Consider the following 26,982-nt stretch of genomic DNA (forward strand, 5'->3'; position numbering starts at 1 on the left):
AAAATTATAATAACTACCAATATACAATACTACTACTAATATACCAACGATCGGGTTAAAATGCATAATGTGATATCTGTTCTTCCTAAATCTATGCTTCGCACTAAAAGAGACAATGTTCGACTTCAAAGTCTGCTAGAAAAAATGTTTTAGCTTAAAATATCATATCACAAATTATTTAAACCAAAAACTAAAGTGTCAAAGCGAATGATAATGTCATGAAATAAATAAATAAATGTGGCAACTTGACATTTTTTACAGCAGAGCTACAACCTAAAACCCCAGCGGGAAATTTAAATTCCAATTAGCCAGCCCGGCGCCGAATATGTCCATGGTTGATTACGTAACTAAAAGTTTAATTGGTATCGAATACATAATTGTTTACTTCAAATATTTTACTATAAAACGTTAATATTAAACATTTAAACACAATTAACTATAGAAAATGTGTTTATCGTACTTTACTGCCAATGAGATTGGCATACTTTCCTGGAACTGAATCATGGAATTTATGAAGCTAAACAAAATAATAATCGCAATCAGCAATCGGAACTATAAAACTTTATAGCTGGTGAATAGTCACCATGTTTGTGATAACCTATTTAATTTTCAAAAATAAATTTGTCATCATGTTTATTTACCGTAAATGATGGATGAATGTCAGGTAAGCACTAGAAATGCACCAACGCAACGTCATCAGTATTAAAGAATGCAAATATACCGTAATTGTCAATTGTTTAGTTTAAGTGCTATTACACCTGTAATCAAATACTATAACGATATTGTACGAATAAACAGCATACGCTGAATGTATTCTACATATCTGATTTTTGATAGTTGGGGTATTTGGGGGTACACCCAAAGTAAATGACTCAGGATGAAATGATCTAGTGCAATTATTCTTGTTTGCATATTTTTCTTATTTTCTAGTTTAGGAAGTGCTTAATAAAATAAAAAGATTAAACAAATAAAAACCTTGTTCGGTTATGATACAAATTCCATTTAAAATAGTGGAAGAAAATACTAATTTAGTTTTGACTCGCCCTGTATACCGAGGTCGTCTCAAAAGTGGCTCACCCCTATAACTTTTTTATTTTTTAAACGAGATTTAGTATGTTAGTATATGCCATAAATTAGGATTGATTGACGTATTCAATGGTTTTTTGTCACTTCCTGTTTCACCGATATTGACTACAACTTTTGATTTTTAAATGACACCCTCGGTAGTTTTTTAATTTATTCGATAGAAAATGACATATCATTTATCAAAAGTTGACACTCTCGCTTAATAAAAAATCGTATTTTAAAATTCAATCTAGAGTGTCATGGCTACGTTAAAAACACTAATTCTTAATCAAGGAGCCTTGGAAAAATAGATTTGATCGTCTAATGTATTTATGTATTTATGCATATTTTTAATCATATCTCAATTTTTTCAAATGGAACGATGGTAGCTCATTAGCACATTTGGAAGTAGCATTCTTTTACAAATAATTTGATACCAAACACTTGGTATTTCGAGTCAAATTTTCATTACGAACCGCAAGTTATAATTTCAAATATACCATATGCGAAAATGTCTAAAGTTGACATAATATGATACGTCATTCTATTCAGAGTTTTATTTTCTATCGAATAAAGTAAAAAAATACCGAGAGTGCCATTTAAAAATCAAAAGTTATAGTCATTTCCGGTGAAACAGGGAGTGACCGAAAACAATTGAATACGTCAATCAATCCTAATTTATGTCATATACTAATATACCAAATCTCGTTTTTTTAACTGAAAAAATAAAAAAGTTATAGGGGTGAGCCACTTTTGAGACGCACCCGGTATATCAAACAACAAAAAGATTGCAAATTTTGGTTGACCGAATTTTGAAAAAAAACACAGATAGTAGACAGATAGTTTCTGTTAAAAAGAATTCTTCGAATTTAGAACACTAAGAGGCCTTTAAATGAGCAGTAAATTTAGTTTAAAAACGGTTATATTTCAAAAACCACTCGGTATAGTATAAGACATGATATATTTTAATGGTAAATCCACTAACTTAAAAAAGTATATAGTATTCCATTTAAAAATATACAACTTTGGTTTGAAAATATCTTTGAATCATCCTGTATCTTGACAAAAATATTTTCAAAATGTTATGTAAAAACCTAGTATAGAGCTTTTTCGGAAGCTTGAATCGCCCTGTAGAGACAGACAAAATTTTTCATAAAAGGTAAATGTTACAGTTTTTGGACATTTTTAATATAAATATTTATATTTTTATTTTGAAAGAGTTTGAAGAATATTCTCTAATTATTCTAAAACCAAAACAAATTTTATCTTATATTGTTACTATGTTAATTCTCTGGCATACAAAATATTTCATCTTTAACTTGATTATTTAAAACTGAATGAACATGAAGGCTGTGCTTTATTTAATATTTCCTTTGACTTAAATAATCTTAAATAATCGTAACGAGTGAGGAAAAGATGACGTATCTTTCTTTTATTGGTATTAACGTTTTACAACTGAATTAGCAACAATTCCTGTAATAACCGCTGACATTATTTAGTGCTATTGCCCCCTATTTGCGTTGTTCTGAGACAAAATTTACACGTAAATGATCACGGGTACTGTCAACTATTTAAATAAATTTTAAATTGTTGTTTGGCTTTACTATACATTTTTTGTTCATTAAAAGTTTTTTAGGAGCTAAATATTAATATAATAATTAATATACAGAAAAAAATCGTTAGCATATTCTGCAGATAAAAATAAGTAAAAAAGATCTAATCTACAATTACAATTACTAATCTACAAAAATTAATTTGGTGGTTCAAGTTATTTTCTGATGTAGGTACTTTGTTTTAAAAAAAATATATAAAATATTTTCCACTTTCTGGCATTTACGGTTACATCGCAAGTTGCTGTCAATTTGCATATTTATGTTTCTTAACTTTTGAATCAAAGGATAATCTAATTTAAAAAGTTTGTTTGTCTACTTTTTTTTGTTGCACCATATGTATTTCCTAAATTTTATTATTTTAATATACAGGGTGGCGCCTCTCATACGCGCGTTATATGGAACACCCAGTATATTATTCCGATATTCAACGGAGAATTCATGTCTCTTCAAAATACTATTAAGCTTGCCTACTCCTCAAACAAAGATTTTCCTAGATATTTTCATTTACATGATTTGATCTGAGTAGATCTTATTTATTTTCATTACTATTTGATAAAATCTAGGTGGCTGGTGATATATCTGACGTTACTTCAACTTGCTTCAACATAGCTGTCTAATTAAAACAAGAGTGTGTCAGTTAAAACAAAAACAATTCTCAGAAATTTGCCGAAAATGCAAACTTATCCTTCATCAGAGAGAATTGGTATTATGATACTTAAATGCTCCTTATTTTATCTAGTCTGTTTTTTTTATTCTAATATATGGGGATATGTTAAAGACAGTGTTACAATACTCGACCAACTATTGTCGACAACATGAGAGAAATTATTGTAGCTGCTTTTTGAGGTAGAACTGCACATATGCCTTTTAAAATGAAAAGATCCTTTTGAAAAGACAATCATTTTATGCAGTCAACAGGAAAGGAAGCATTTTGAGCATTTGATTTCATTTCATCTAGCTAATTTTTGTTACATAATTATAGGTTTATGTCTAGTTTTAATTCTGTAATAATTCAAATATGTTTTAAACGTGTATTTTTTTATTATCGTGGAGTATTTTACTCTACAATCTTTAATTTTTGTTAAATTATTTAAGTTTTCAAATAATAAAGATCTACTGACGCAAAATCATAAAAATTAAAATATCTAGGAAAATCTTTGTCTGAGGGTAGGCAACCTTAATAATAATTTGAAGATATATAAATTCCCCATTGAACACTGGAATAATATACTGGGTATTCCATTTAAAATAAAGGAGTAACTTGCTTTTAAAAGTGACTAATGTTCCATATTAATTTTGTCTCACCCTGTATAACTTTTCGGGTCAAACTTTAATTTGGTTTAACATACAATGGCTACTGTAATTAAATATCAGGCTATACAAGGTCAACTAAAATTTAGGTAGCTGTTATCGAAATTTAAAATTTACTCTTCATTTTCACAAAATGTGAAATATGTCAAAATCCTTAGATTTTAGGTATATGCTTCTTTAATAAAACTCACCTTTATTTTTTTCCTAGAAACCGAAAATCAATTAATATATAAGGTATTCCATTAGAAAAAATACAACTTTTTTTGGGACACCCTGTGTAATTCTATATATTTTTATAAAATACTTTCAGTTAACCTACATATGCTGCCAAAATTTAATTTCGGTATAAACTACCGAGCTTCCACGGCGTATGAGGCGCCACCCTGTACATATTTCATTCCATTCCATTAAAAGTAAAAGTTCTAACATTCTCTGTAGATACGTAAACTTTTAAAACAGGTATTTACTAATATAATTAGTGTTTAAATGATAAATATATGTTTCCTTCAAAAATTTATCAGTGCGTGATATATTTTTATAATTCTCTCAAAATTTATTATATCTGTGTAAGTGAAAACAATTTAGAAATATTTTATATTCTGAAATTTCACTTTTTTAGTTGTAATTTGAAAATTGTATGAAATAATTTTTTAAAAAATATGAATTATTTATTTATTTCCTTTCGATGTATGGTACTACAACAATAGAAAACAGTCCAAAAGTTTTTAAACTAGATTAAAAATAAAAAAAATATTAAGGTAAATCTAGACATAGTATTTGAAGATAAACTAAACTATTTTAAAATGGTTTTTTAATTCAATGCCATCTATTTGAACATTTTCTATTAATACTTGCACAAATATATTATAAAGATTAGATTACAAGCATAGACAAATTACTGAGCCATGTCATATATCTAATACCATTGATCAAAATTAATTGGTATTAGTAGGAAATAGATACGAGAGATTATAAAAACTAAATCTTTTATTAATTATTATAATTTATCCATTCTAAAACAGGATTTTCGAATTCTTATTTTTCTCGACAAAGTTTATACTCTTACAATATCAGAAAATATTTTTGGTTTTCACTCTAATCTTGTTCAGAAACGCTTCCACTCCACTTCTTCGATTCCTTTTTGGTTAGAAAGATGACTTAGTGCCTTCAAATTCTTCTTGAACGGTTTTGGACTAAAAATATCTGATCGTTAGATAAATACCTACAATCAGTTGTACATTACAAGTAGGAGAAAATAAGGTCACTACTAATTTATAATACTTTAGTTCAAAGAACGTAACCCTAATATGACCACACTATTTTGAATATTTCAAATTTATACACGTGAAATATTTTTGCTTGTTTTATTTCATCATCATCAACATCATCATCAGTTTCAGCTTATTCAACCATTTCCAATTATGGTGTAGCCTCCCTCACATATTTAGATACTCCCTTTGTACTTGGGCCCATTGTTGTCTATTGTTTGATATGTGGGCCCAAGTTATCCCTGCTAATTTCCTAACATCATGGTCCTATCTCAAGTTTGGTCTTCCTCTAGGTCTCTTGATTCCTCTATCTACATATCAATGTCAATAAATAAATCATTTAAGTATCATAATTATTATCCATAAGCGCTGTAGTACGTGCCGATATCAATACACAAATACATATTTTTAATAGTATTTACTATTTACTCGTACAACATTTATTGCTGCATTTAATAACAAATTTCCACATAGTGCTTATGGAATTTGAAAAGTTAAACAATATAAAATTGCAACAATAACGAACAGTCTACGTATAACCATTGAAGAATTTTATTTTTTTTTTTAGGTATTTTCTATGAATCATATACAGTGTGAGTCAACAATTATTGCATTAACTATACAGGGTCCGGCAATAGTGCGTCGGGCATCTGTAGCTCCTACAAAAAACTTGAGAATTTTGTTGAAGTGCAAACCTAAAGTATGTACCAGGATGTATTTCCGGAAAATATTTTAACTTCTATAGGGTGGCTCAAAAAAGTGTGAGTGGATCTGGATGACTTTTTTTATGGAACACCCTGTATATTATTGCATTTTTGGCTTCCTTTTAGATCACTTTACATAATCCTAAGACATGAGTAAATCTATTTCATTGGTTTCAGAGATATTAAAAAATAAATCAAAAATATTTATTTTTCAATCCTTCTTAAAAAAATATTAAAAATACAAAAACTGTTCTGAAATCAAAACTTACTTTGCTATAAATATGGTAATTGTAAATCATACAGGATGTTCAATATTTTACTCCAAACTTTCAAAAATATAAAATAATTTTACTTCGTTTTTTAAATGGAACACCCTGTATATTATTTTTTTATTTGATGGAGAATTAAAAAATCAACATTTTTGTATTTATAGTATTTCAAAATTTTTAATAGTTTTCCGGATACACGCAGTATTATTTCATATGGCGCTTTCAATGGTAAAATACCAGAGAAAAATCATTGGGTGGCTTTGATAAAAATTTACTGTGGGAAATGCCATATGAAATACAAAACCGGGAATATCTGCGAAACCGTTAAAAATATTAAAATACTGTAAATACAAAAAATGTTCATTTTTTAATTCTCCATCTATTGAAAAAATAATATACAGGGTGTCTCGTTTAAAAAAAACAAAGAAAAGTTATTGTATATTTTAGAAAGTTTGTCGTAGAATTTTGAACATCCTGTATGATTTACGATTTCCATATTTATAGCAAAGTAAGTACAGACCATCTAAAGTAAATATCTAATACAGTTTTGATTATAGGTACAGTTCTTGTATTATTAATATTTTTTTAAGGAACACTGAAAAATATATAATTTTTATTTATTTATTAATATCTCTGAAATCATCGAAATATATTTGCTTATGTCTTAGGTTTATGTAAAGTAACCTGAAAGGAAGCCAAAAATGCAATAATATACAGGGTGTTCCATTTAAAAAAAATCATCCCGATCCACTCACACTTTTTTGAGCCACCCTATAGAAGTTAAAATATTTTCCTGAAATACATCCTAGTACATACTTTAGGTTTGCACTTTCAACAAACAAAATTCCCAAGTTTTTTTATGCTAGGAGCTACAGATGCCCGACGCACTATTGCCGGACCCTGTGTTTCTGATCATATTATTGAAATCTATGAGGAACAGGTAAAATAATTTAAAGTAATTTAGTAACTGTCATTAAACTAGAGTTAGAAATATTTTATTTATGCAAATCTAACCTTCATTTAAAGAAGGCGTCCATTTTTCTCAAAGAGTCTTTGAGAACGTTGCTTAAACTGTTCGGGTCGCTCTCAGGGGTCGGGTAGAGCGGGTGTGTAGCCGAAGAAAATATATATAATATTTCAGAAATCTGCCTAAGGCTAAAGCCGGGTTGTCACTGCGCGAAACTGTTTCGCGAAACTAGCCTCGCTTCGTGTATACTTCGTACTCACCGAAAGGTTTGAATTTTGCTACTTTTTCGGACTAGTTAAATGGACTCTTAAGCTTAAAACTACTACATTCTATTTATTTGTTTCAGATAAAACCTCGAAAATGTTCAAAAAGCACCGTTCCAAGGCGGTACCGCCGCCTATCCACAACAACCACGAGCTGGAGAACAACAACGTGGTGTCCAACAGGACGGTCCCTGTATCGCCCGTGGCCAATTCCTTGCAATTTTACTGCCAGCTGGCCCACGGCAGTCCCACGGCCTTCGTATCTGGTTTCTCCAACGTCAGAGAGTTGTACGAGAAAATCGGAGAGGCCTTTGACATACCTGCAGCAGACGTAAGGAACATTTTTTGTTTAGTAAGATATTCCAAATGAAACGAATATGCACTGATCAATTTGTAGATCTCCAAAATACTTAAATATGCTTGATTTTTTACGAAAATGGCTAACAAGTGTGGTGGTAATTCTCACAATTTGTCAGAGAATATTTAGATTGTACTCGTTGAAATTTGAATGAAAATCATTATTACACATTGAAGCACTATATACTAACTATATTTTTTGACACAATTTGCTGTTACCAGGCACTATTGTAAACTGGGTAGGGAAGCAGAATTAAAAATGAAAGAATTGCAAGACTCTTGCAGCAAGACCAAGACCAACATTGCGTATTAACTGCAAGACCAAAGGAGTCTTGGTCTTGTATTTGCTTATCACTATATTTCATTAATAACAGCTAGATGAAGTAAGTTATTACGGTATTACATATACAACATACATACTCGTATTAAAACATGACTAAAAACCCTATATTTTGTATGTTCTAGCTTGATAAATAGGCTGTTAAATTATTATTAATTATATACAGGATTGTTCACCACATACGACACGGAGTATTGTAGCTAAACGATGAGATTTTTACAAATTGTAAGTTTTGGGTTCGATGAAGGACTATTAGAGGTACAATTTAAAAATAATTTTACAAGATACAGAGTGTCCCAAATAAGTAAAAAATATCAAAGTTGTATTTTTTTAAATGGAACACCCTGTATATTATTACATTTTTAGTTTCTACGATTAAAATAAAGGTAAATTTAATTAAGGTTTATTACACTTAAACCTTACCGTTTTTGAAATATTTTCAATTTTGTGAAATTGCAGTATAAATTTTAAGGCTTCATTTCTCCGAGGGTATCAAAGTTTTTAATACTAAATATTTACTGAAGTTTATATTATTGATCAGTTATTATGTTGCAATAATAAAAACTTTACTACCTTATACAGAGTGTCTAAAAATGTATTTTAAATAATTACTAGCTTTAAACGGCAATAACTTGTTTAATTTAAAGGGAACACCCTGTATATTTTATGAAAATCAGATGCACAATTTAATTGTCTATTAAATTGTATTATACCATTTTTACCTATCTATTCAAGTTTCCGTAGAAAATGCATTTTCTTGTAATTTAGAACTCATTTATCAATATACCCATGGAATACTGACATTTTAGATTATTTTTAAAGATGTACCAAATTTTTAAAGAGTACATATACTAATATTGTCGATATAATTCGTTTATTTTCATAGCAAAAATAAAGAAACTGTTTAAAAATTTGTTAAAGAGGACCAATTAATATGATTCTAGTATTCAAACTACATTAACTGACTGTTTGCGTTGATTAATAATAATTGCTCCAAATACTAAAAAAACTGAATTTTGTATGGGCAGTATTAGACAGTGTGATAAAAAGTAACACCTTAAAAATGATATTTCATTTTTTAATAAATGCTTATTTATAACAACAGAGACTTTAATTTGATAACTTATTATTATATTGATTTCTGACTCAAATCCACATTTATTTATAATAATTTATTAACGAACACAATTAAGTATGTAATTAATTAGTATATGGGCGGAAATAATGGTGTTATATTTAATTAATAGTACACTCTTTTATAAAGATTTAAATAGTTTTCTTTTTGCATACAAATGGGCTAGTAATATTATCATTTTGCTAAAAACGATAATATTACTAGTCTGTACATTTTGTACATTTGTTGCTTTAAAAACAATCTAAAATGTCAATATTCCATGGATATATTGATAAATGAGGTCTAAATTATAAGAAAATGCATTTTCTACGAAAACTTGAGGGGATATGTAAAAAATGGCATAATACAATTTGATAGACAATTTAATTGTGCATCTGATTCTTCTAAAATATACAGGGCATTCCATTTAAATTAAAGAAGTTATTGCCGTTTGAAGCTAATAATTATTTAAAATAAATTTTTAGACACTCTGTATAAGGTAGTATTATTTTTATTATTGCAACACAATAACTGATCAATAAATAAACTTCATTAAATATTTAGTATTAAAAACATTGATACCCTTGGAGAAATGAAGCTTTAAAATGTTTACTGCAATTTCACAAAAATTGAAAATATTTCAAAAACGGTCGGAATTAAGTATAATAAACCTTAATCAAATTTACCTTTATTTTAATCGTAGAAACTAAAAATGTAATAATATACAGGGTGTTCCATTTAAAAAAATACAACTTTGATATTTTTTATTTATTTGGGACACTCTGTATCTTGTAAAAATATTTTTAAATTGTAGCTCTAATAGTCCTTCAACGAACTCCAAACTTACAATTTGTAAAAATCTCATCGTTTAGCTACAATACTCCGTGTCGTATGTGGTGAACAACCCTGTATAGTAGGTAATTTATTTTAATTATATTACGATTTTTTTAAACATTTTTTTAAGACAAATAAAATATACAGGTAATAGTATTTCATAAACTAACGATTAATAAACACAAATCGATTATAAACAAATACTTATTTGTTTTTAATTCGAGTTCAGTCCACAAGCGTCGACGGAAAGAAAGTTAATTTAAATTTTAAATTACGTTAAATAACCGAATAACAGTATCATATTCGTTGGCATAAATTATATAAAGCAACACAAATTCCAATATGAGTAAGTAGTTCATTTTTACCAGCAAAACAAACAATTTTAAATAAAGATATATAGATAAATAGATAAAGATATATTTTAATCGACCAAGAACTCTTCTGCGGCGCTGCAGAAGCAGTGACAAGAATGGCCACAAAACGGTGGGTAGCCAACAAATCTCTAGGAAAACTGGAAATACCAGGGCAGAAACAGGCGAAAAAGTTCAGTGTAGAACATTCGCCAAAATTCACCAAACCCTGATAAGCAAAGACAAAAAGACAGTCAAAGCTGTAATTGGTCTACTATCAGTGGAAGCTGAATAGGCATCTAAATCTCGGATTTCTGAGTTCACTTGTTCTACCCTCTATACATTATCTACGATCTACCCTCGTACAGTTAATTTATTAATGCGATCAGCATTTTAACGTTAATGCGAAAGAAACCAGCTAACTGTTCGGTCTCGCCTGCTTCCTCAACTCTCATTTTTAAACGCTATTCTTTTACCTTTACCTACTTTTTCTTCGAGGTTTTTTCGCGTCCTGGCATCCAAACCGTTTTCTTTGTTCGCCAATCGAGTCGATTTAAACGTATCGCGTTTCGTAAGGGTACGCTCTTTTTGGTATGATTTTTTTCTGGTATTTGAAGCTTCCAATTGGAGTACCTAATTGAATAACATTATAAATTATAATACATGGACTTTGTTAAAAATAAATAACGTTGTGTGAATGATTTTGGTCTATTTTACACATTCTTTATTACTACTACTACTGCCATTACTCGCTGATGGGTATTTGACACGCATCAGAAAATGGTTACGCAAGGCGTTCTCTTTCATGAGCTTTTCTGTGACTGAAAAGCCCGATACGTGATGTTATCTCTCTTCCGCACTCCGGACATTCAAAAATCTCATTGCTCTGATGCCTCTTTACTGTTTGGTTGTCGCTGTTAGTTGAGTTGCTGGAGCAGGAATTTACTGCAGCAGTCCAAAGACTGAGATCTACTACAGTCTTGGAAAACACACCACGATCTTCCAAGCTGAGCTATATGCTATTGAAACCTGTGTGCAATTGCTGGTAGAACAGCAATACACCGGGAAAACAATATGCATATTTTCGGATAGTCAAGCCGCGCTGAAAGCACTTCTATGACGATTCTGAGACGAGGCAACGAGAAGCACGTCAACTGACGAGGCAACGAAAAGCACGTCTATGACGATTCTTCAATGTAAGAAACTACTCAATATACTGGGAGATAGGAACAAAGTGTCGCTAATATGGATACCGGGACATGTCGGCCTAGAGGGAAATGAACGTGCTGATTCCCTCGTCAAAATTGGTGCAGGCTCGCCATTCGTGGGCCCAGAACCGACACTTAGCGTTCCTAAAAATCTCGCAAGAGACAGGCTCTGTGAATGGGTTAGGAGTGCGACGTTCCGGGACTGGAATGACAGTCCCGGAATGGAACATGCCAAGAAAATCCTAGCAGGGCCATCCAAACATAGAACAGGAGAACTTCTAAAGGCCGGTAGGAATGGAACGCGTGTGCTCACTGCAGTGTACACGGGCCACTGCCGGCTGAGAACTCACCTACAGAGGACGGGACTGGTGGAAGACGCCGAATGCCGACTCTGTATGGAAGATGACGAAACAATGAAGCACGTTATGTGTAACTGCCCCGCTGGGAGCAGGACCAGGTTTGAGATGTTTGGCAAACCCATGCTAGACCTATCAGACCTAGGAGACATATCGCCCTCAGACATAACGGCCTATATTAGGAGGCTGGGTCTTGAGGGTGAACTTTGACGCTCTTGTAAATTAGAGCGTGTAGAAACTGAGCCGCAATAGGCCCTCGCGGCCTCAGTGGAGGGTCCCCCCCATGGGACCCACTCTTAGTCAATACAATACAATACAATACAAATAGTTGAGTTTACAATTCTTCTCCATTGCGTTCTATTGTGAACTGCTTCTTCCCACTCATTCTGCATGTTAATCCCCTTTATGTTTTTGTGGAAAATGTTCTTTACCTTTTGAGTCGTCCACCCGACCTCCTCTTACCGTCCACAAGCTCACCGTAAAGAAGAGATTTTGGTATGCGGTTTCCTTGCATTCTGCATACGTGACCAGCCCATCTTAAGCGAGACTTTGTAATCATGACTTCAATACTCTCGCAGTTAGCTTTTTCAAGGACCAATACGTTTGAGACATGATGGAACCACCGGATTCTTAAGAGTTGTCTAAGGTGTCTCTGTTGCAACTTGTTTAATGCGTTCATGTGTCGGCGGTACGACACCCAGGTTTCGCTTCCATATAACATGGTGGGAATTATTATTGCTCGGCACACTGCAAGTTTCGTTTTTGTGCTCAAGTCATGATTGCAGAAAAACCTGTCTTTTAATTTCCAAAATGTTCTTAAGGCGCTGCTAATCCTGTGCTGAATTTCAGAGTCTATATTGGTCTTGCTATTGGATCTACACATGACTTCGTATGTTAATCCACCAACTTAAAACAGAACTCAAGAACCTGGAAGGCTCCATCCGTAACCTGAAATGGGAATCCTCCAACGGTTTAAAACGCTTGATAAATTGATCCCCTCACAGCTGTAAAAGTTCATACATAAAGCCCCATACTCACACTTCGCTCCTTCCTCGCCTTACTTCCTCGCGTTTCTTCTTCGCGTTCCTTCGTCGCTTCGCTTCCTTCCTTCGTCCATTCGATGCTTGGAAATTAGTCAGTTATGCAACAACACACCACAAAATATTTTTAATATAGCAGCTACATGTTATACGAAATATCTAGTAACCTCTAAAATTTTTAAAAAATCCGAAAGGCGCATAATTTTTATTTTATAAAACTGCAATTCTTTGTCGTGTCAAAAATAAAAATTGAATTTTAATAATATATTTTTTTAATAAATCCGAATATTTCAGTATCATGTACAAGGTATATCAGTATGAATGTACAAGGCGAGTCAACAATAGAGTAAAGTTTATTATGTAATTTATATCGAAACCATGAAATATGACATACTAATTAAACGTTAATGATGTCAATCCCCATTTCTTCAGATATTTTTGTAAAGGCATCATGCACACTATTTCTATTTTTTTATTTTTGTCGCTACGATTACATAAATATGGACATGCATTTTTTCACAAATATGATTTTTTAGACTACCGTGTGTGAATTATTTTTATATCGACTGGCGATGGCTAGATGTACAGGATGTCCCATTTTTGTGTGTTTTATGGGGTTTCTGATTTATGAGTAGAGATATAAAGATGCTGTTTTCACATCATTGTTCTACTTATTATGAAACTAAATATGCTACACACATATTTATCCTAGCCTTCTTAGTTCTAAGTTATTTCTTATTTCTTTCTTTTATTTTTTATTTTTTAATTAGTAGAAATTTTTGCATTTTTCGATAACCTTTGTATCTCGATTATCTTATAACTTATCGAAAAGGTGAAAAGGGTCAGTGATGGGCGGTGGGTAAGTACCCAATTTGTAGATAAATAAAAATCTGGGTATATATGTATATACCTGTAGATTTAGATGAACATCCTAATTTTAATAAAAGGAGTTTCCGACGACCGCATAGTAAATACCCGGTATAATACTGGGAATAGAAATATACTAATATATAATATCTACAATATATATAAGAAATATTGTAGATATACTCGTATTCCTGATATTACTGGTATTATATCGGGTATTTACTATGCGGTCGTTGGAAATACCTTTTATAAAATTTGATTGTTCATCTAAATGTACAGGTATATACCGGATACCCTGATTTTTTGTTTTGTTCTACCCATTGAGTAGGTATTTACCCACCGCCCGTGTCTCGTTTTTCAGGTAGAATGGCAGTGACGAAAGTGGTGCTTCGTTGGGAGCTGTCTATTTCGAAAAATGACTCAAACTTATGTTCTTTTTTTAAACAGGACACTCTATATATTATTTTTTATTTTATTTGCCTTGTTATGAGCTTTCGAAAATTATAATATCATCTATATTTATTTATTTAGGTACTGCTAAACTGCTAAATAGCTCTTATTTTATTTAACTTAATTTTACCAGATAATTTTTCTTTGCATCGTGATATTTTGATAAACTACACGGAAACTGAACTTGTGCTGCTTTTAAATAACATGCCAATAACCAACATTTTACGACGAATAAATTAGTTGATTGTTTTGATTACCTAATTTAAACCGGCCGACTATGTAATAAAGTTAAATAATGCATTTTTACCCGTTTATGAAAATAAGTATTTTAGAAAGCTCGTTAACAAGGAAAATAAAATAATATACAAAATATTGTATTTAAAAAAACATATAAGTTTTAGTCAATTTAAAAAAACACAGATTCCAACGAAGAAATAGTTACGTCACTGCATTCTACGTGAAAAACTGTACGGGAGACCGTTTTCACCTTTTCGATAAGTTTGATACAAGGGGATCGAAAAATGCAATAATTTCAGATTCGCCCTATATTTTAGGAAGTAAGACAGCTAGGACATATCTGTATGTAGCATCTTTAGTTTCATAAAAAAGTAACAGCGTAATGTGAAAACCGCATCTTTGTATTTCGACTCATAAACGAGAAACCCTGCAAAACACACGAAAATGGGACACCCTGTACAGACGTACTGCCAAATCAAGAAATCAACTACGAATGAAATCCAAGATCGATTTATATATTTTATATATTTTAATAGTTTTTTGTGTTCGTGATAATTCCTTTGCTACTTCCGCGAAAAACCGACAGTACGTGGAAGGAGCGTTTCGAGGAAGTAAACGGACGAAGTAGCGTTTTGACGGAGGAAGGAACACACAGTCGCATAAAATCGACATTTTCCCATAGTAAATATATGATTTTTGGACGAAGGGACGCGAGGAAGGAACGAAGTGAAGTAGCGAAGTGTGAGTATGGGGCTTAACTCAATAAAAAAGAAAAAATCCCAAGAAATTTAAAAACTGGTCACTAAAAAAAACATGAAAAATACTACCTTATCATGTATAGGAAATATTTATAATTATCTTATAAGTATTTCTTTTTCTGACACATACCTACAAGTAACAAATTAACTAACCACTGGCGTGTAATCAAGGAAAATATACTTGACCCCATAATCATCCACATGGCAATTTATAATTAAAATAAGTTGAGAAATAGGCCTAGTTCAGTAGGAAAAAATTATAGGCAGATGCTATTTTGTATGTATGTATATATATATCCTGAACTGCAGTCGAGCGTATATCCCATGGTCGATGTCCACCGATAACTAGTTTTATAAACCCATATTGTACACACTACACACCGTTCTTTTTTTATTCAAATGCAGGCGCAAAGCTGTAATTTTTACCAAAGTAGCGACAATTAAAAAATATATTTTAGTTTAAAAATTAAAAAAAAATGTATTTTATATGTTACTGGTCTTAATTTTTATTTTTGGCTTATTACCCCAGTCAAATTAAAAAAACAAAAGTCCATCGGTGGGAGAAATTCCTACAATTCCTCTAGGCTTGGGCTGATTATATGTGTCAAAAGTCCCCAGAGATAGAGTTCGAATACTAAAATCGTTGCATCATAACTTTGAAACGCAAATATCTTAAAAACCGTTCACCGTTTAGAAGTACACGAAGAGTACCTTTTTTTACGTAAAAAGTCCTAACTAAGTAAGGAAAGTAGGTACCCTTTCAGGGCTGTTACGGAGTTTTAAGGCATTAAAATGTATAGAGTATATACCAAATTTCACGGTTTACCAATGTTCTTAAAAATAAACAAAATACATTATTTTTAATTATCCTTTCGACGACTCATAAACTAACCTCGGGAAGCATTTTAGGGTATACCGGGTGCATCTCAAAAGTGGCTCACTCTTATAACATTTTTATTTTTTCAGTTAAAAAAACAAGATTTGGTATGTTAGTATATGACATACATTAAGTTTGATTGACGTATTCAATTGTTTTCGGTCACTTCCTCTTTTACCGGAAATGACTACAACTTTTTATTTTTAAATGGCACCCTTAGTATTTTTTTACTTTATTCGATAGAAAATGACACTCTGAATAGAATGACATATTTTTTTGCATATGGTTTATTTGAAATTATAACATGCGGTTCATAACGAAAATTTGACTTGAAATACTAAGTGTGTGGTATCAAATTATTCGTAAAAAAATGCTTTTTCCGAATATGCTAATGAGCCACCCTCGTTCCATTTGAAAAAATTGAGATATGATTAAAAATACGATTTGGGAATCTTTTAACTGGCCAGGACAAGACACTAAAAACATTAGACGATCAAATCTATTTATCCAAGGCTCCTTGATTAAGAATTAGTGGTTTTAACATAGCCATGGCACTCTAGATTGAAATTTAAAATACGATTTTTTAATAAGCGAGAATGTCAAAAATTGGCATATGATATGTCATTCTATTCAGAATATCATATTCTATTGAATAAAGTAAAAAAATACCGATGGTGCCATTTAAAAATCAAAAGTTTTAGTCATTTCCGGTGAAACAGGAAGTGCCCAAAAACAATTGAATACGTCAATCAATCCTAATTTATGTCATATGCTAACACACCAAATCTCGTTTTTTTATTTAAAAAAATAAAAAAGTTATAGGGGTGAGCCACTCTTGAGACGCACCTGGTATGTTCATAGGAACTTTTTGTTGTATTTTTATCTGTGTAATCACTGTATCACCGAAGTTAGATATACTATTTTTTTGACACCTTGTATTGACATTTATTACAGTAATACCCTAGATCATAACATATGGCATTAAAAAAATATATTATTATATTTTAAATTAGCATTTAATGCCATTTCAAACTTTCTTTCTTGCACTTATGACACGTTCTATAGGTTTGTCTTCCCCGAGGACCTTGCTTTGCGCATACTAAAGGCACGTAAAATGGGGTTACTTGGGACGTCGGGGTTACTTGGGACGCAACTTAGGTTTTTCTAATTTAACTGGCGGGAACAACGCAAATATAAACAAACCCTTAATTTAATGTTTTGGTTCGTTAAAGAACAATGTGTTGATGATTTAATTAAACGAATTCTATATAAAGTGATAGTATTTTACTTATATAAAAAAAATAAATGGGTGGCGGGAAGCAAGCTAAAAATAAGTGGTCGAAAACTTTATCTGTAAGAGGCCGTCAAAAAGTAAACAGGTAAGTCCAATTACATTTCTTAGTTTGTTTTTTATGTTTCATAAATAATACCAATGTCATTGCTCGCGTTTAGATAATTTTTTAGATTGTAAAATATATTTTTTTAAAAAAGTCATGGTTTGGGGTAACTTGGGTCAACAATTGTCCCAAGTTAGCCGTTGGCCCAAGTTACCCCATGTTATTTAATCGATTTTGTTTTCAGTGCTCTCCACATGCCAAGAAAATATATTCGCAAAATTGGCTCTAAAAATATCACGACTTTGAAGAAAAAAAATATGGAAAGTGCCATAGAAGACATACAATCTGTAATGTCCTATAGAACAGCGGCAGACAAATGGAACCAAAACAACTTTACAGAGCAGTGTAAAAATCAGAATTTAAAAAGATAAGGAAGACCTACAGTTTTGAAAAAAGAGGAAGAAGACGAACTTATCAGAGACAGTTTTATGAGAAAATCTACGAAAAACAACAAACATTTTGTGTTCCCAGATTTAGCTCATGAGTACGATATCACAGAGGATAAAATTGTGAGAGTGTTAAAAGCAGAGGACGTGAGCATTACTAGAGGCCGCCATACATTTAATGGATTAAAAAATACTCGTTGGCTACAATAAAGCGAATGCAATCGATCTATTTTTCTTGTGTTTACAAAATGTTTTTTTTAGTTCCCTTTTGTCCTTACGATTCAAATCGTGACTTTGTTCCTATTATGTTTATTGAAGAAATTTTACATTTTCTAATGAATAAATAAATATTTCTAATAAGTTTACGCTAAATCGAGTTTTTCTTTCCTCTAAATAATTATCTGAGAAAAAAATTTCAACTCATGATGTGTGTTAGTGTATTTTTTTATTTTTTCTGCTGTCCCAAGTAACCCGTGAGTAGTTTAACATACATTTTCGGTATAAAACCGTTACAGTCCCATTTAACCCCAATGCGGGGAAACTTGGGACAGTAAATATGTTAGTTTTTTTTTATAAATATTCTTACATTAGGAGCCATTTATGATGCTTTATAGGTTAAATACATGTGAAGGAAATTTTCTACACATAAATTGTTGCTTTGTCTTCACAAAAACATTTATAAATTACCACATGACTAAAAAAATTATAGTGAATTTGTCGCAAGTAACCCCATTTTACGGCACTGTTTTTTTTTACACCCTCGCTATTCTAGAGATATAAGATAAAAATTTATAAAATCGACTTTTAACCTCTTTATTTTTTCAGTTTAAGTTTTTTTTTAACTTAAGGGTCTATTACGCTGTACTGTTCAGGTTGCTCAAAGGAGTCGGATAATATTGTTACGTTTTTCGTCGGTTCCGTGTGGATAGAAAGTCACAATTATTTTAACACTATTTATTTAACGCTAATTAACAAAAACAATAACGATAAAAGACTTATAGAACTATTTACAAACGATTTATAACTAAGAATTTATTTTGAACTTTAGCGCGTCAACTGTACTGTTTATTTATAACTGCCCCCTGTAGGCCACAGCCGCCGGCTTTTATACCGACAGGTAAAGAACTCTAGAATAGTCCATAGATCGTTAGGTGCGTAGAGAAGGTTTTCGAATGTTCTCGTATGTACTAGTCCATTCCAGTGGGTCTCGATTCTTCTCGAACGAATGAATCATTACGGTGTCTATTCTATAATGCGATGTTAAGGTCATCTGAGGGCGGGACATATAGTTAGGTTAGGTCGAGTCCACACGGGTCCGCAACAATATATTTCAGAAATCTGCCTAAAGCTTAGCCCGATCCTGTCGTGTTAAGCCATACCCAAAACTCCAAACATACGTGCTTTGATTCAGGCTTGCAGAGCTTCAGCGTTTGTCATAAAATAGCGAGCAATTTATTACAAAACCATATAAATTATATATCACTGTAATCACAAAACTTCAATCCATAGAATAACTAACTGAAAGAAATGAAAACTCCTATGTTAAAGCCTGGAAACACGCGCTCGACGCGATCCAAGCGGGCTACTGGCAGAACTAAAAGTTCGCGCCATATTTTTAAATGGACCTTTACTGCCAGTTCATAAGTTTTTACTTATATTTGGTAATTTCAATCTAGATTATGAACTTATTTGTAACAAAACATTTTACAAAATAAAAATAATGTATTTTGATACAAATAAATTAATAATCTAGGTTGAAATTGTCCCTGAAATTAGAATAAAACACGAAAAATTTGTAACTTGATTATTTTATTATAACATTGTTAATAAAATTACATATAACACATTCAACACTATACAAGTATATATAAAAGTTATCAGAATTTATACAATCAGTTATAAGTAATTATAAAAAAGGTTATAAATTATAAATAAATAATTCATTATATAAAAGACATATAGTTACCGTGAATATAATTTGGTATAACTTTAATCTCAACTTTAATGACCTATTCAAATAGAAACATCTTACAATTCACATTATATAATACACAAAGCCAAGGGACAAAATTGTTATTAAATCTATTCTCGATGACTCGAAGCATTTTTTTTTCAAATAAAACAGGACATATAGGGCTTATAAATAATACAAGGGTATAGAAAATATATAAATAAGTAAATACAAATATATTTTCAACCTAATGATTAATGATTATACTCGTTTAAATAAATAAATGATCTTTTTAAAATTACTTGTTTGTCTTTGCAAATTTGTATATTTAATATTTATCTAAAAGCGTACACTTACATAAATTACTGCACAACCTTTAAAATTAAGCTTTTAATATGTTATACAAATTCTTGATTCGATATAAATACACTTAAATAAAACTTTAAAATTAATGATCTTCCAAATTTCTGAGACAGCCATTTTGTTGAAAGAATTTGTTTTGATTATGAGAAATTTCATAAAAATTATCACAGGGATTAATTAATCTTATATATTAAACTACTTGGCTTTTAAATTTCACAATCCTATCGTCCAAAATACTCTAAATTCGCAAAAATCCGTAAAATATTCCCATAAAAACAAATCACAATTCACTTCCACTTCACAGAAACTGACAGACATTGCCAAATATGGAATGACGTTTAATTTTCAATTTATTTTACTGATCTAACTGATCCGGGTCACTTAGAAATTAAATTATTTAATTATAATTGTTTCTGGCGAAAGCAACTTCATATCAATGTTTATTCATAGGGTAACGAAGCACATCACTGTTAAATTATCAACATTTTATATAAATATTTATATTTTTCAACTACTCCAACTACTCCAATTACTCCACAGAGAATCAAACGAATTGTTAATTAAACTATACTCTGTGGATGACTTGATAAAATCATGATGAAATTAAAGTCCCTAGATGAATATCTAGGGACTTTAGATGAAATTTCTACGCAGCGCCATCTATCCCTCTACTGGCAGAAACTCCGCCGTGATTCCAAAATTCAAATGGCAGTTTCATCCGCCTGCTTCAATCTTTGTCGGTATTGTACGTGAATTTCAAATTATTTCTTTATTTTCAAGAAAATTTAGTCTAAACATAAGGTATATTTTGTTGATGTTTGACCATCAAAATCTTAAAAATACAGAAGTTATCTAAAAATGTGCTACAATACCGACACAGTATAATCCTTTATCTTTAATTTCCTTCCTAATTTGTTTAAAAATACCTAGCCAGTTTTACATAAAACGTTAAATGCCGAACGCTTATTTTTGCTACTTTTTCGGACTAGTGAAATGGGCTCTTAAGTTTAGAGATAATCTCAACTAAAACCAGGAAAACGCAAACAGCTGTCATTGGTTACGCATGAAATAACCCTATACAATCGATAGTTCGAAAAACAAAACCTAAATATCTGCCTGGCGTGCGATACCCTCCCGCGACAGAAAAAGGTAGAAAGTGAAAAATATTCCGCGTTTACTTAAATCGAATTATTTCTATCTTTGTTAGCTCCTGGTTTTATTTAAACGCTTTCACTTTTTCTTTTTTCATACTTTAGTTAATTCGCCTCGGCAGATGTTTGTTTGAGATAGTCATTAGCGGGAAAAAATCCTCTCAAACGTCAATTTAGATACGGTGTTCTAGTCAAGAGAGCGTAATAATATACCGGACATCGGCCATAACCGTTAGCAGATTATTTGGTGTAGATTTTACAAATGCCATATAATTAAAAATAAAGCATATTCTGCAGATAAAAATAAGTAAAAAAGTTCATATAAATGTATGCCCTAAAATGCTTAGTTTGGGAGATACAGGGTGAAGTACCATCAATAGTTGGATAAAAATTGGTGTCTGACAGTTTTTTTTGACATGAGAAATTTGATTTTGATATCAATACGACTCCTATTTGTACGGGGGGCGCCACCTACATGTGTTGTAATTGTTTTGAAGAGTAATAACTCTTCGTCCGTACCTGTATAAAACTACTGAGTAAAAAATATACATTTCCGTGATCTTTTACGTAAAAAATGTCTCTTGGTAAAAATCGCTACGAGCAACCGTTCTCAAGATATTAAGGATTGAAATAGTCAATACATGTACATATATTGACAAAAAATAAACGTTGAGTAGATAGTTATTTGACTAAAGTGATAAATTTGGTAACTTTTTATTTTTTTAAATTAATCATATACTTTTCTTCGAAAAAATGATGATAAAACAGTTTCTGTTGAACTTTTGGTACAAAAACATATCAAATTTATTATTTCAGTCTGATAAACTATTTAGTCAACCTGTTTAATTTATGTCAATGATGACAGGTATCGATAATTTGGATTCCAAATATCTCGAGAACCATTACTGGTAGCAATTTTTACCAATAGACTTTTTTTACGTAAAAACATCGTAGATGTATATTTTTTTACTCAGTTGTTTTATACAGGTACGGACAAAAAGTTATTACTTTTCAAACCAGTTAAAAAATATGTAGGTGGCGCCCTCTACAAGTAGGAGTCATATTGACATCAAAACCAAATTTTTCATGTCAAGAAACTCCCAGACACAAATTTTCATCTAAATATTGATGTTACTTCAGAAATTATTTGAAAAAAATTGAAATAAAAATGAAACTTCTACACCCTGTATCTCCGAAACTAAGCTTTTTAAGATATACATTTATACGAACTTTTTTACTTATTTTTATCTGCAGAATATGCTGCCGAAATTTCCGGGATACATTTCGGACCACCCTGTATAACAAATAATATGTGGTATGTGGGATACTTATATTCTACTTAACCCTACTAGTTGTAGGCTTAAGTAGAATAAGGGGAACCCACCGAAGAGGAACTCAAAAAATTGGAGCACACGCAACTCGCTCTATTTTAATATTGTTTCATTGTTGTTCTACAACAAACTAAAGTGATCATTTTTTAAATTCCCTGAAGTTTTATTTTAAAATTTAAAATGCATTTTTTTCTTGATTTTTATTGAGTTATGTATGAGCTCTTATAGCTGTAAGGGGATCAATTTATTTTATATAAGCAAGACGTCTAATTTGATAAGTCGTCCGTTTTAATAGGCATACGACAGTCTTAATTTAAATCCGTTACTGAATCAATTATACTTAATGATACATTACAAGAATGAATGAATATATTAGGTATATATCATCAGCTTTACAGTATTACTTTATAATCTTCTTCAGAGGATATACATTTAGTTGCAATTTAAATTATAACAGGAAACTGTGATAAAGCAATTTAGTTTAGCTTTTGTTTCAATGTCGTATTAATCCCAAGTAGCATTTTCACGACTTGCGACCACATGTTTACTAAACACAACGTTGGATTAGTTACAAAAAATAGTTAGCTCCCTACCTTGGGTATTAAAATAAATTTAAACGTTTTTATAACGTTGTGCCGACGTTGGACTAGTACTACAGCAAAGTAGAAGCTTCTGCGACGTCGAATAAACGTTGTCTTGTAACCTTTTTTGCTTAAGTGATCTTTGGGTGATTCGGACAACGTAGTTACAACGTTGGACAATATAGAGTTTTCCGACGTCAGTTTCAGGACCTATTCCAACGTTGTGCAAACGTCGTCTGTTTTACTAATTCCAACGTTGTTTAGATTTCCTTATTCTTACGTTGGTAGGACGTCGAGTCACTACCTTTTTTGCAACTGTATTGAACCATAACCTTAAATTTTAAATTTTCACTTCACTGTTCTGTTCAGTCAAACAGTTCAGTGCTGTTTTTGTTTTTATAAAAAAAACTTAATTAAAATGGGACATAAGAAAGGTACATATAAAACTAAATTTAAATAAACATCGACATATATTACCGATAGTTTATCCACTCCCTCGTTTATTTATATTATAGAGGGCGGCACAAGCTAGACTCTAGGATGACTAAATTAGGCAATCTTGCGACTATTATACTACTTGTTAAGGCCGAACTGCGACTTTATTAGTCCAGTATGCGACTACTCGAACTACTCCATCTTAATCTCCAATACAACAAAGTGAAAGCCGCCATGTTGTTAAATAAGAAAATGTTTCGTTCCTAAAATAGCAATTCCTGCTTTTTGAATACATTAACTTGAAATTTTTGACCCTAAAAAACACGCGGAAACAATTTTTTCGACTGCGAATAAATTATTCTCATTTTACTAAAAAAAAAATTGAAGAAAATTTTTAAAACTTCTTTAATTTTAAGGCCCATTAGTATTTTTCAAAGTAGAAACAATACATTTATCAATAAAGTTGTTTGCGTTTAACTCTTTTGCCTTGGGTAACGAGTTACAGAGTCGGTTAAAGTGTTTCAATAATTATGATCTTCAAACATCCTCCACACTTAAATACTTTTGTTTTGTTTTCCTTCACTGCCATCTGACATATGTCTCTAACTAAATCATAAAAATAATATTTTTACTATAATTATCCCAATTTAGGATAAAACGCGACTTAGACGCCATATTAGTTTTGTATTTCTGTGAATTAGGATTTTAAACAACGTTGCAGTTTGTACTAAATTAGGCTTCTAGCCAACGTCGGTATCCAACGTCGTTTCGACCCAAAAATTTTTCTCCAAACTAGTGCAGACTAGGGTTGGCACGAGGTTGTGCCGACGTTGCGCCCCGACGGTGGTCGCGTGACACAACGTTGTCCCGACGTCCAAATGCTGCTTGGGATGTTCGTATTAATTAATGTAAAGTAATGATGAATTATGAAAAAAGAATATCTACTTCTTGAAAATTAAAAAATGAACATTTTTTGTATTTAAAGTATTTCAAAATTTTTAATGGTTTCGCAGATACACGTAGTATTATTTCATATGGCTCTTTCAACGGTAAAATACGAGAGAAAAATCACTGGGTGTGGCTTTGATAAAAATTTACTATGGAAAATGTCATATAATATATAAAACCCCACATATCTGCGAAACTGTCAAACATTTTGAAATACTATAAATACAAAAAATGTTCATTTTTTAATTCTCCATCTATTGAAAAAATAATATATAGGGTGTTCCATATAAAAAAACGAAGAAAAATTATTTTATATTTTAGAAAGTTTGGCATAAAATTTTGAACATCCTGTATTACGATTACCATTATTTACAGCAAAGTAAGTACAGACAATCTAAAAGAAATACTTAATATAGTTTTGATTTCAGGACAGTTCTTGTATTTTTAATAAATTTTTTTCAGAAAGGCTGAAAAATGTATATTTTTATTTATTTATTAATATATCTGAAACTATCCAAATATATTTACTCATATCTTAGGATTATGTAAAGTGATCTGAAAAGAAGCCAAAAATGCAATAATATACAGGATCTTCCATTTAAAAAAAATTATCCCGATCCACTCACACTTTTTTGAGCCACCAGAAGTTAAAATATTTTCCTGAAATACATATTAGAACATACTTTACATCTGAACTTGAACAAAATTTCCAAATTTTTTATTCTAGGAGCTACAGATGCCCGACGCACTATTGCCGGACCCTGTATAGCGTAATTTGGCATAATTACTTTTTAAAATAAGACCATTATTAAAATACTTCCAATTTCCAATTAAAGAAACAGATTTTGCTATTTAAAAAATTTGCTATTCAAAAAACATTTTGCCATTTAATTTATTACAGTACCATGACAAAATTTCACAAGACTTTAACGTTTCATGAATTAATGAAAATCATTAATGAAAACTTAGCCAAAACTAAATGCCAATAACCCAAAAGAGAATTATAAGATATTTTTTTTTAATTTTTTAACAATTCACATTAATTACAAACTACGATTTTTTTGTTTTGTTTTCGAAACAAGGTCGCACGCACTTCTTTCGTCATATTTTTCGTCTATAAACAATACAAATTCGTGTGAAACTTCATGCTCTACATAGAATTAAAAAATAAATCAAAAGTAACGTTAAAGGTTTAGACTGAGCAATATAATTTTTACTTCATTTCGGTTTCAGATCTTGTTCTGCACGCTCAACACATTCAAACCCGACATGAAGAAACTTCTAGGCGGTCAAATTGGTTTAGAAGACTTTATTTTTGCACACAGAAAAGGTAAGTGACTAAAATTTATTATAATAATTAACTTAAAAATTAATTGAAAGTGTCAATTGGATTTCCAAGGCTTAACTGATATTGAACATATTTTTATAAACACATAATTTTCTAGAGATTTTGGATATACAGAGTGGTCCGAACTGTATTCCGGAAACTTTGGGAGCATATTCTGCAGATAAACAGAAGTAAAAAACTTCTTATAAATGTATCTCCTAAAATGCTTAGTTTCGGAGATACAGGGTGTAGAAGTTTCATTTTTATTTCGATTTTTTTCCAAATAATTTCTGAAGTAACGTCAATATTTGGATGAATATTGGTGTCTTATAGTTTTTTGGCATGAGAAATGTGATTTTGATGTCATTATGACTCCTATTTGTAGAGTGCGCCACCTACATGTGTTTTAACTGTTTTGAAGAGCAATAACATTTTGTCCATACCTGTATAGAACTGCTGAGTGAAAAAATATACATTTTCGTATTTTTTACATAAAAATTGTCTCCTGGTAAAACTCGTTACGAGCAACCCTTCTCGAGATATTTAGAATGGGAATAGTCAATACATGTCATTATTGACAAAAAATAAACATGTTGAGTAGATAGTTATTGGACTAAAAAGATAAATTTGGAAGATTTTTATTTTTTTAAATTAATCATAAATTTTTCTTCGAAGATATGATGATTGGTGATGATTTGGCACAAAAACATTTCAAATTTACGATTCCCGTCTATTAACTAATTAGTCAACATGTTTAATTTATTTATGTCAAAGATGACAGGTATTGATAATTTCGATTTGAAATATCTCGAGAACTATTACTCGTAGCGATTTTTATTAAGAGATCTTTTTTACGTTAAAAAC

At 31.1% G+C, this 26,982-nt stretch overlaps 1 protein-coding gene across 2 annotated transcripts in view; it reads left to right on the forward strand.

The window, feature by feature from the left end:
• Positions 1-26,982, forward strand: part of LOC115877749 (PDZ domain-containing protein GIPC3) — a 58,816-nt gene that overhangs the window by 13,132 nt on the left and 18,702 nt on the right. For both annotated transcript variants that reach the window (XM_030894052.1, XM_030894053.1), the window contains exons 2-3: positions 7,544-7,791; positions 26,025-26,121. In XM_030894052.1, coding sequence (XP_030749912.1) covers positions 7,558-7,791; positions 26,025-26,121 — 331 coding nt within the window. In that variant the 5' untranslated portion in view covers positions 7,544-7,557. The remainder of the gene's footprint in view (positions 1-7,543; positions 7,792-26,024; positions 26,122-26,982) is intronic.

Source organism: Sitophilus oryzae, unplaced genomic scaffold (genome assembly GCF_002938485.1).
Source record: "Sitophilus oryzae breed Bouriz unplaced genomic scaffold, Soryzae_2.0 scaffold_1498_pilon_pilon, whole genome shotgun sequence".
In the NCBI taxonomy this organism is placed as follows: domain Eukaryota; kingdom Metazoa; phylum Arthropoda; class Insecta; order Coleoptera; family Curculionidae; genus Sitophilus; species Sitophilus oryzae.